The sequence below is a fragment of the Nestor notabilis genome, unplaced genomic scaffold (assembly GCF_000696875.1).
Source record: "Nestor notabilis isolate BGI_N333 unplaced genomic scaffold, ASM69687v1 scaffold19532, whole genome shotgun sequence".
Classification (NCBI taxonomy): Eukaryota; Metazoa; Chordata; class Aves; order Psittaciformes; family Psittacidae; genus Nestor; species Nestor notabilis.
Window position 1 is genome coordinate 5,825 of NW_009918981.1, and position 11,934 is coordinate 17,758.

At 40.8% G+C, this 11,934-nt stretch overlaps 1 protein-coding gene across 1 annotated transcript in view; it reads left to right on the forward strand.

The window, feature by feature from the left end:
• Positions 1-3,430, forward strand: part of DTD1 (D-tyrosyl-tRNA deacylase 1) — a gene marked incomplete at its 5' end in the record, with an annotated part of 7,948 nt that extends 4,518 nt beyond the window's left edge. The window contains 2 exons of the mRNA XM_010010016.1: positions 871-1,047; positions 2,814-3,430. Of these exons, the coding sequence (XP_010008318.1) occupies positions 871-1,026 (156 nt within the window). The remainder of the gene's footprint in view (positions 1-870; positions 1,048-2,813) is intronic.
• Positions 3,431-11,934: the final 8,504 nt, after the last annotated feature.

Here is an 11,934-nt window from a genome sequence, read left to right on the forward strand (position 1 = left end):
GCCCAGAGAAGTTGTGGCTGCCCCATCCCTGGCAGTGTTCAAGGCCAGGTTGGACACAGGGGCTTGGAGCAACCTGCTTTAGTGGAAGGTGTCCCTACCTGTGTCAGGGGGTTGGAACTGGATGAGCTTTAAGGTCCCTTCCAACTCAGCCCAGTCTGTAACTCTATGATTCAATGATGTAGTGTCCCCCAAACTAACTGCAACCTGCTTTTCTGAAAAAGGGTAAAGATGACAGCTGTTTGCAACTTAGTTTTTTACTCTTAGTTGCATTGAAAGCATTTCTACTTTGAGGTTGCATGGCAATGTTAGCTGAGGGCTTTGTCAAAGCTGATTGGAAATGGTTATTCTATATCCTAGTTGATACTAAGGCTCATATATATCTTTCTTTGGATAAAGAATAAAATAAATTTATTCTTGTGTGCTGGATGACTGAACTTGGGATACATCTGTTGTCAGCAACTTTGAAACTACAAAACTGCCACTTTAAGACCCAAAACAGAAGAGGAGCTTGGTGGAATCCAGCTCTCCCTTTTGGTCCTTGTGTTCTATTCTTTCTCACATTTGCAGATTGTATTGGGTGAAGGAACCCTGGAAAGCAGAGGGTAGTCCTTTGAATATGTGTGCTGTTCTCTCATGCTCAGGGGGTGATGATGTTGGCAGTGATGATAATTCACTGTCTTAAGCAAATTTCCAAAAATGTAAGCCTTGGGCTTTTTGGTTTTTATTGTTTCTTTTCTGTTTTATAGATGTTGGTGTCAATCTGAGTTGCAAGGTTCATACAAATGCTCACATTTATGATTTTTTAGAAAAGTCTTCTGAAATGATTTTATTCTATGAAGTGTTTTCTTGCTCTCCTGCCTTTGTGAATAGCTGATGAAACTTGAAAAACAGCAACAAAGAAAAGAGAAGACCAGAACCAAGGTGCCCTCTGAGTCAAGTAGAGAAAGAAATGCTCCCCGGAACAAGGATGACCCCAGTGCAAGCAGCGGAGCAGAAGGAGATGTGTCTTCAGAAAGAGAGCCTTAGCTCATCCAAAGCAGGCCTCAGGTTTGGCTTTTCCACTCCTCCGTACAGCTGTGTCCTCCTGCTTGGTAGTCTCTAACCCTCGGTGTTTTGGTGAAGCAGCACATGCAGAGAATTGCATTAGAAGTACTGAAAGGTGAAATTGGGTAATCTTGCTGGTGGCTGACCTCTGCTTCTGCAGTTGGCGCACCAGAATGTAAAGTGGGTGAAAACCTTTACCCAGCTGTGTGCTTGACTGGAGGTGTATATGTCTGTGAGCCTGGTCCAGCCACCACTGTCTTCAGGTTGACTCAGGAAGTCTGAAATTGTGGTCTGATAGCACAGCAGTGACTAAATCCTGCTTTGTAATTCTTCATGGTTGTGTTTCTTTCTCAGTCTTTACCTAGCAGGCAGGTCATTCTGGAACAGTCCCCATTTGTAGTTACCATTTGTAATGCCCAAATAACACATAATCCTCAGCAATGGAAATGGAAAATGTCAGAAATTAGAGACAGGCCAGAACTGCAACTTCCTATCATGGTTCCTACCCCTCCTTCCTCAGTTTGTTCTTCCCAGGATGACTTAAGAACAGGCTTTTTCATATACCTTCACCATTTAAGGAGAACATCAGGCCAGGCGTTGAGAGCCAGACTTGCTACTTGAATTCACTAGGTGAACTGGGATTTTCTCCCTGTTCAGGCACTGGACCTGCAGGACATGCCTGGACATGAGTGAACGGAATCAGACCAAATTCTGTGTCATGAATCATCTACATATGCAGATATGAATTTGTAGCACTCTTCCAGTCAGTTTTAAGTCTTCGGGACAGAGCTTTCATTACCTTCCTTCTCTCCCCCTCAGCTATATTGCTGATTTTGAACTTTCAAACATGTCCAAGCTCTCAAGAAAGCATTATTTCCCTCATCTGCACAACTGAAGCCCTGAGTTGGCTATGCAGTTTCATTATTAACAGCTTTGCAAAGTTAAAGGTCTAACCTTTCTCTCCTTTTCCTGTCCCTAGAGTTCAGTCTGGCCTGTGATTTATACAATTCAGTCTCTTGCATTGCTCAGAAAGTTGCTTTTTTTAAAAAAAAATAAAGAATCCATCCACTTCCCTGGTGGTCAGACACTGAGGGATGATTTCTGTTTTATAGAGGTTCGTGTTATCTGTATGGTACTAATGTAAATGACTTTGCATAAGGCATTGAACAGATTTCTGGAAATTTGTTTTGGATTGACCTGGAAAAGGGATCAAAGAAACTTTCAAGTCCACAGGCTTCTTTTTCTGGCCTCTTTTGAAGAGCAGCTTCAAGACTGGAGTGAAATTGTTCCATTCATTAACTGAGTTGCAGTCAAAAGTGGATTGTTGTATCAAACAACAGCTGGAATCACAAGTTCTGTTCTCTTTGGCTTTATGTTGAGCGCACCTTCCTTCTTCAGTACTGGAGATGAGCAGGCACATTGGGAAGGAGAACTTGTTCTTACAAAATGAAGTGAGGATGTACTCTTTCTCAGCAACTATTGGCCTTGCTGCTGTGCTACAGGGACTTGAGGTTTCCCCCACTGTTTCTAGGTTGTTGAAATAAGAGCATTGTGGAGAGCAGGAGTTTGCAGAGTTGGTGTGCTTTGGTCAGTCTGACCATTTGAAATTCTGGAGAGCTGAACAGATCTAAAATATGATACTGCTAACCTAGCATTAATTTGCATGCTGTGGCAATAACTAAAGATACTTTTCTCTATGGGATTTGAAGGAATCCAATTCTATTTCTACTCTACCTATAGTAATGTTCCCATTTGTTTGCCTTCCACAGTTTCTCATACAAAAGCTACACTGGATTCTTGAAGAGACCCAACATTCACCTCAGCACCACTCTTCAGTGACTTTGGAAAAGAATGGAAAATGGGAAAACAGAACTAAGACATTAGAAACCTGTTATCATTCTGTATTGAAACAACCAAAGCAATGCTATCAGATCCAGTTGTTAACGTGTAGTATCAGTAGTAAAAAGGACTTGTAACATTTTTGTGTATGTGTTTTCACATGACTGCTGAGTAAAGGGTGACTGTAGGCAGATTGTAGCAGAACATTTACTTTCAGTACATAAGCTCCATTTCAAAAAGAAATCAGGGTTTTTCCTTAAACTTACACTTGAATTCTGAAAATTATCCAAGCAGGCTTGTATATTGATTCTCACTCTGTGGTGTCATGTGCGACCTGTTTTCATGGCAGCTTGTACATCTGTGTATATTTTGGTATGTTGTTCAGCTGCTACGTTAACACCAGGGGTAGGCAGTCCAGTCTTTCTGCATGGATTAAGTTATTAAAAGGAGAGATCAGCTGCTAGTTGTTTATTCTGTGGAGCACATCTGTCTTGTAAACTTTTTCTAAGAACAGAAAAGACTTTATTAAACAAATGATGCTAGCTGAGTGCCTGTTGGTGTTTGTGTATTGCATTCCCTCAGATAGAGCCATGTGTGTAACAGTGTGTGACACAAAGCAAAGGTTACAAGCCAAGAAATGCCTACTGATAGAACTCATCCACATCTCCTGTGGAAGTCAGGTTGCTGACCTGAAATCTTTGCTCTTTCCAATACTTCTAAGTCCTTTAGTTACTTTACGGTGGTCATCAAATGCTCTGCATACTGCATCATGTGCTGCTGACGTTTCTCTCAGATCCTTCAGAGGCAGAGCTGCGTTTGGAAGCTGCCAGCAAGCAACAAGATCTGAGAAGCAGCTACAAAAGTGATCTGTGGGCATGAAAGGAAGTTTCAGGAGAAATGAAAGACTGCATATCCTCACACCTTTGATTTCTTTCAGTGTAAAGGGTGGTGGTACCCTTTATACTGGCTGTTCTCTAGGCCTGACTTGCCATTAACAGTCTTCGCTAGCCCTCTGCTGTGGCCATGAGCAGAGCCAGAGGATACTTTCTGCACAAATCTCTCCACCTGGTTATAGGCTCACTGATGATAGATATTCTTCATCCAAATGCATATTGTATTTACAATCATGGACTCATAGGATGGTTTGGGTTGGAAGACACCTTAAAGCTCATCCAGTTCCCCCCTCCTGCCATGGGCAGGGACACCTTCTATTAGACCAGATTGCTCCAAACCCCATCCAACCTGGCCTTGAACGCTTCCAGGGATGGGGAATGCTGCAGACTGCGTAACCACTGGGGCTTTTTTTTGTGTATATGTTGTGTTTAAGCTTTTCTCTTGTAGGCTGCTTGTTTAGTAAATTATCAGTGAAACCAAGACAGGGTTATCTGCAATTTAGTTTGCCTGAAGTCACAGCCTCATGGTGTTTCACCTCCAGGTACATGTGTTGTGCCTTGTCCCTTCAGAGTCTCCCTTACTTGGGACTACAGCCTGATGGGCTTTTGTCAGATCAGTGCTTAATTGGCTGCAAAGGGCAAATTCAGTCCTACCTCTCAGGTGCTGAGGGGGCTGTTGACCCACCAACCCTCAGACCTATTTCATGTAGCTTAACTGTCCTGCTTGCTTCAGCAGCTGTGAAATCTTGTCTTCCGCTTTGCAGCTTGTCCTTAAGAAGATAATGAAGTGAAAAAAGTCCCACAGCCTCGTTGCACCTTGAAAGGTAAGTTGGTAGAAGCTAAACTACAAAGACTAATAAAGATTGAAAAAAAGAAGTATCGTAAGTATTCTCAGGGGAGGCAGGAGGTGGTACAAAAGGTGTTGTAAGTGGGACCTCGTAACAGTCTTCCAATACCTAAAGGGACCTACATAGAATCTGGAGAGAGGCTTTTGACAAGGGCCTGCAGGGACAGGATAAGGGGAAATGGCTTTAACCTGACAGAGGGGAGACTGAGATGAGACATTGGGAAGAAGTTCTTCCCTGTGAGGGTGTTGAGGCGCTGGCACAGGGTGCCCAGAGAAGCTGTGGCTGCCCCATCCCTGGCAGTGTTCAAGGCCAGGTTGGACACAGGGGCTTGGAGCAACCTGCTCTAGTCCCTAGGTGTCCCTACCCATGTCAGGGGGTTGGAACTGGATGAGCTTTAAGGTCCTTTCCAACCTAAACCATTCTATAGTTCTATCAAATATTGTTTATTATAATAATGAATATATTGCAACACTGGTGTACAGGCAACGTGACTCAGTCATGATGTAAGGAGAAGAGATGTAGTCTTTGGGTTAGAGGGTACTTTGCTATCCATGGCTATTTAGTTTTTTTCCCCCTTGTGTTACCTGGGGCATGTTAACCAGTGCCAGCTGAGGTATGATGGCAAACTGTTTTTTCCTGTTAAGAACTGGGATTCATTTCATGTGAGTGGTTGAAAAGAAGCGAATACGTAACTTTTTATTACTCCTTTTTCACTAACACAAGCGTATGCAGAAGTCTGATGTACTTGGGGGTAAATAGTTCACATGGTAGACGTCACTATGGCTGAACCCATGGAAGGATTGCATGGTAGCACTTCTAAAACACTGAGTATGTTGGCTTGCAGTAATAGAAATGGCAAATCTTTATTCCTAGAGGTTAAGGTATGACGTAGCAGAGCAGGAACACGGATGTTTATTGCTTTAGGACTCTTTGCCTGTGTGCCACCAGGCGTCAGCAGAACCTAAGAAACTGAAAACCACTGCAATGGATTTAGGCGGTTTTCATTGAAGTCTCCCTCCTTAAAGGAAAATGATCACTTCGGTGATAATCGAGATAGTTGTTCTCTTTAGAGTGCATGTATTTGTCTGTAAGTGGGATCTGTATCCTTATCCAGATAGTTGCTCTGTTCAAAACCTGTGGAATAGAATCTTTGTTTTCCCCTGTAAGTGTAATATAGGTATATTTTTAACAGGTCTAGTAAAACATATGACTAAATTTTCATTTCCTCACCTCTTTTGGGGAAATTCACGTTACTTTGCTGTTAAACTGAGTAGAAATATTACTGATGGTAGGAGGAATTGTGTATTTTCCATTATGCTCCTTTGTTAAACGTATGTTTGTTGAGCTTTAGAAATCTTTAAAGAAAATTGATCAGAGTATTTGCCTCCACACTAATGTCCTCTGCTTAAGACAAGTTCATGGAGCATGTATCATAGAATAGCTCAGGTTGCAAGGGACCTTCAAAGGTCACCTAGTCTACCCCCCCTGCAGCGAGCATGGACATCTTCAACTAGATCAGTGTAGTCCTTTGCTGATAAGAAAACTATCTTGAAAAGCAGCACAGAACATTTTTTCAAGGATAAACATGCTGACATTCAAAGTGGAACTGATTAGGTTGAACATGGTTTAGGAAAAAAGTTTCAAAACTAGCCCAGAAATTTTTGCTACAACCCTCAACTTTGAAACTTGTTTGTTGTTGTCTGCATTGATGTTTAAGCTGTGCTCCACGTTCTTGTGGTTTCATTTGTTCACCTGCACCAGCTCTAGAAACCTTTCATGATGAATAGGATCTCAGGCCAGGAGAAGTGATGCTGCATCTGGTGCAAGTACCACTGTTATTATCACCTGATCTACGCTAGAAAAGGCAGACAGAATTTGCATATATTAATATCACAGACTGGTTTGGTTTGGAAGGGACCTTAAATCTCATCCAGTTCCAACCCCCTGCCACGGGCAGGGACACCTTCCACTAGAGCAGGTTGCTCCAAGCCCCTGTGTCCAACCTGGCCTTGAACACTGCCAGGGATGTGGATGGTTGCTTATGACGGTTGCTGTATTCTGAATTATGATTTCTATATTTTTGTCATTGTTAGCAGGTGATATTTTCCCTAACCTATGTTGACAGCTGTAAGGCAGTCTAAATGCTAATAGAGTTGAAATGCACTAAAAGAGCATATTGAGACCACATCAGATGTTAGGAAGCAATAATTATTTAAGTATTATAAATATTGCATTTACTTATGAGTTCATTTATTATATTTTGAAAGTGAATCTATTATGAGATTTTTTGAGAAAGAGTTCTATTTAGTTTCTCTTTGTAAGCGAGATATATGATCTATTTCCAGAACAGAAATATATTAGCTTAATGGTTCTAATAAACTAATTCAATTTCCATTTCTGTTTATTGGGTAAATAAGCAAATGTGAAAAATTAAGTTTGCCTAATTTGTTCCACCATTAATTTTTCAGCTTATATTTAAGTATTGAATATTGAAAATAGAATCATAAAATGGCTTGGGTTGGAAAAAACCTTAAGATCATCTAGTTCCAACCCCGCTGCCATGGTCAAGGATGCCTCACACTAAACCATGTTGCCCAAGGCTCTGTCCAGCCTGGCCTTGAACACTGCCAGGGATGGAGCATTCACAGCTTCTCTGGGCACCCTGTGCCAGCGCCTCACCACCCTCACAGTAAAGATCTTGGTAAAATACATTTGTCTGATTTCTGTTTGGAATGTGTGTGTGCGAGGAAATAGGTTATGTCAGTTCCTGAGTGGTTTTTAAGAGGAAAAATATTTATTTTAGGGATACACTGAAGGAATGAAAATACTCCTGGAAAAAGGAGCAAGCAAGGAATGCGAGGAGGATTTTGGATTACATATTTGTTTGTTGCTGCTCAGCTTGGAAAGCTGGAGAACTTAAGAAAGCTTCTATCCCATGGTAATAGTTGTCATGCATTTAACTTGGGTTTTTAGGCTTGCATGAATTGTCATTGGATACCGGTTTACAGTTTTAGTTCTACTTTTAGACACTAATGTCAAATTTCAATGTTTTCAATTTAATGTTAGTTACAAGCAGGTATGCAAAACCATTATTGATTATTTAAATCTTTTTGGTTTAGTAATTTGATGTATTTTTTTCTTAATTAATAGCAAGAAATATGAAATCAAACCTGTGAATAGATTGAAGACCAGTATTCACAATATTAATCACCCTCAGTAGCATGAGCAAAGCAGTTTGATTCTGATGACATTGCCCCTGTTATAGGATATTGTTCAGCGAAGGTAATCTCTCTCTGGTCCTAAAGTGACAGCAATAGTTTCAATTCACATAGACGTATAAAACTTCAGTACAGTTATTCCTTTCAACCAAAATTAAATGCGTTTCTGTTAAGCCTAAGGGTGTCTTAACCTATCCAGAGAAATCCTACAAACTTTTCTGTCAATAGCTGTGGGGGAATACATATTTTAAAACCCAAAAGTATGATAAAGAAATACCTTCCATCCCATTGCCGTTCCTCCAGCATGTCCACTAGTTGTTTACCTGCTGTTACCCTGAACTTTTCAGGTAGCTGGACCAGTGCCCCTGGCCTGTTTTCTCTCAGAGCAGGAGCAGAAAACCACACCTAATGCTTAAGTAGGGTTGTAGATACTAATAAGCAATTATTATGATTTATAGTTCTGCTTCTTACCTATTATTTTATTATTAGCATACAAGATACCACTAACAATTTGTGGCTATATGAACCTCACAATCTGTCAGCTGAAGATTATTGGCATATTGAATAATGGCAGTGTTCGCTACATGGAGAAGGTGGTTCTCCTCTGTAGTATGTTATTTTAGTGCAATTTTAATAGTGCAGCACAAATAACTAATACCAAAGGATTACTTTTTTTTTTCTTTCCTGCAGTGCATTTTTTAGTATTTTATGATTAACTTAAACACAGGGGGATCAATATGGTGTGTCTCTGCACAGCAGACCATTATGCTCATCTGAAGAAGATATACAGCCCCTAATCTTTAGAATACTGTTTTTAAAATATAAGCTAGTTCTTTACCATGTAGAATATAGGAAACATATTGTCCTAACCCGCACATAGAGAAGTCAGGAAGGTCACTTGCCTATGCTGGTTTGTCATGGTAGTGACAGCTTAAACAGCAGCAACCTACTAATGGTTCCCTTGTTACTATGGACAAACTGCTGAAGGGTGAGGTTGCTCTGTGAAGTCACTAACTACCAGTTAAAGGTAATTTGGTTTTTATTTGTTGCTGTGTAATGGTAGCGATCTACTGTGCAGTGTATTGGCTGTTCCATCAGGTGCAAGCATCAACTGCCAAGCCAGGGAGAAAGACACCAGCTTATGGACTGTGGCACGGGGTGGCCATGCCAAGGGGCAGATCCTGACCTCCCAGACTCCTGCTGGGAGTGTGTACCCAGTCCCAAAAAAATAAGCAGTTTTTGCAGCAGAAAACCAAGAGTGGAAAGCAGTTTCCAGAGCAGCAGGTCACTGCGGAGAAGCTTCTCCCAGGAACCCCATGATTTGCATGTGGCTGGCAGCACTTAGAAACAAAGATATTTAATACAAACTAAAGACATTTAAACCAGCAAAATAATCAGCAGATGTTTGATCTTAACTCTTAGCAGAAGGAGATCAGCAGCTAAGCTGTCACTGAAGCCGCGTGCCAGACTGAGGACTTCTCAGGCTGATGAGGAGGTCAGGCTGCAGCAGATACTGAGAGTGCTGCTTTTTTTTCCTTTGGCTTTTCAGGAACAAAAGACGGGTTGGCAAAGTTGTCAGTGCCAAAAAGTGTCTTTAAATCAAATACTGCCTTCGAAGCTTTTTGAACAGTATGTAGCTTGCAATCTCTGAGCAGCATCGATAAATCCGAGTATCAAAAGAACTGGTGTTTGTACACCCATCCTCGTTAGCGGGGGAAGGATGTGGGTCACAGGGGTCAGTTATGAAATAAGAGGATTTTTTCTGCTTCAGTATCTCAGCGACTGCTGTTCAGCAGAAAGAAACGTTCATTTTGGCTGCAGCTCACATGCTGCAGTTCACTTTGCCTCCAAACTCCACAGAAGCCTAAATCTAAATGCATGCCACTGGCACTCAGTGTTGCTGTAAAAGGGATTGCTGGGTAATGTCAAATATCTGTCTCTGGTTCTAATTAAAACATATTTATTGCTTGCCTTCATAGAATAATGGAATACAAGATTTTAGAGGCACCTGAGCCTGTAGGTGGCAATGTAATTTGTACAGCCAGTCAGGAATGTCAACCACTTCCAAAACACACTTATGAGCATATTATTGAGTGATAAATGTTGTTCTTTTAAGCAAACTCAGCAGTGGGGGAAAAGAATAGGTTAGGTAGGATTTTTGTTCTGAGTGACCATGTGAGAAATAACCAGAAAATTAAAATGTAATTGTTCCATAATATCTCACAAATAATTAGTTGACTTTAAATATTTGCAGTATTCCGGAGTTGCTAATGCTGATGTGATCTGTGACATAAGCAGAACAAGGGAGTCCCATGTGTTCAACAACAGCTTGTGGTGGTGATGGAGAATGTTTGGAAATGCCGTTTAAAGAATTCTACAGCCCAGATGCTCAGCAGTGTGAAACCTTCAGCTGCAGATGACATGCTCAGGTGTATGGTTTTCTAATAGAGTAAGTTTACCTCTTATATTTTTAAGTTACTCATAATTGCATTGGCTTTTAGTTTACTTTACTTTTTTTATTTGTTAGCTTGTTGGATGTGCAGAGTTTTCCTCCCTCCTTCCTTAGCTCTTGAGATCACAGATTTATACCTTTAGTACCTGGTTGGTGTGCCCGGATGGTGTGTCTTGATATGTGATTTAGTACCTGGGTGATGGGTTGGGATGAGATGCAGAAGCTAAACAACCTTGCTGAAACCTCCTTTGGGAAGCTCAGGTCTTTGAAGAGGAGTTTTGTAGAACATAATTGCAGTCTAGTTTTTGTGCTTTCAAAAGGCCTTATCAGCCCATCTCTGTTTTCTGGGAACTTGGCTTGAAAGTCCCACAGCCTCTTTGCACCCTGAAAGGTAAGTTGGTAGAAGCTAAACTGCAAAGAATAATAAAGATTGAAAAGAAGAAGTATCACAAGTATGTCTCAGGGGAGGCAGGAGGTGGTAAAAGAGGTGTAAGTGAGACCTTGTAACAGTCTTCCAATACCTAAAGGGACCTACATAGAATCTGGAGAGGGGCATTTGACAAGGGCCTGCAGGGGCAGGACAAGGGGGAATGAATTGAAACTGACAGAGGGGAGATTGAGATGAGACATTGGGAAGAAGTTCTTCCCTTTGAGGGTGGTGCAATTAGATCTTCCTCTGCTACTTTAAAGCAGTAAGTTAGACTGAAAGAAGAGGTATGTTACACGTATATATGCCTCAGTACCAGGCAGCACTCTCCTCTGCAGCATTTTGTTATTCCATCTAAGTTCTAATAAGGTCTTCTCTTACCAGGACATTGTAAGTGATTCCATCACATTTGGAGAAGAACAAGAAAAGGCCAGACCATGTATATTTAGTTAGTTTGTTTGTTTTTAAATACAGAATGAACAAGTGTTTCAAACTCTCCTTCCACCAGAGAATGCATTTGCAGCTATTCAGAAATCGGTCTGACTTACATTTCAAATCTTTATGACGTGTGAAGGCCTTTTAATGGTAGCTTAATTGAGTATGAGCAACTATTAGGGTATTATGTATGATAAAAAGCCATGTAATTTCCCAGAATAGCTTCCTGCCTACATGTATACATTCCTGAATTTCCATCTAAATGGGAAACTAAATGCTTTAAGTGCACAAAAATCTTCAATAATTTGCTTTTTTCCAAGAGATTCATGTCAAAGGTTATTTTGTGCACTTTCTAGTGTGGATTGAAAAACCTATTTCCTTTTTCAACATTAAGGGACTTCGTGTTTGAGTGCAACCAGCAGAAAATCATTTTTTATGCTATCACCAAAAAACATACAGGGGAGAGCCCCAGTTACCTAGCTCTCTTTAAGCTAGGTAGCAGTGCCTTTAGAATTGTCAGTACACTACATTGACCAGTATGTGACTGTACAACTACTTTGTACAGTGAGCCAGGCAGTTGATCAACCATGTGCATAATTTAATTTATCAACTGTAATTGTTCTGTTATTTTCCATGATGAAACAGCTAATACTGCAGTTGAGCTTAGAAATACATCTGGTTTCTACCTTATGATGGGCAAGAATTGCAAGTAGAATTGCCTGTTGTGCAGTATATTCACTTCTGCAATTACACTTTGTCTTCTATATATAAATATATA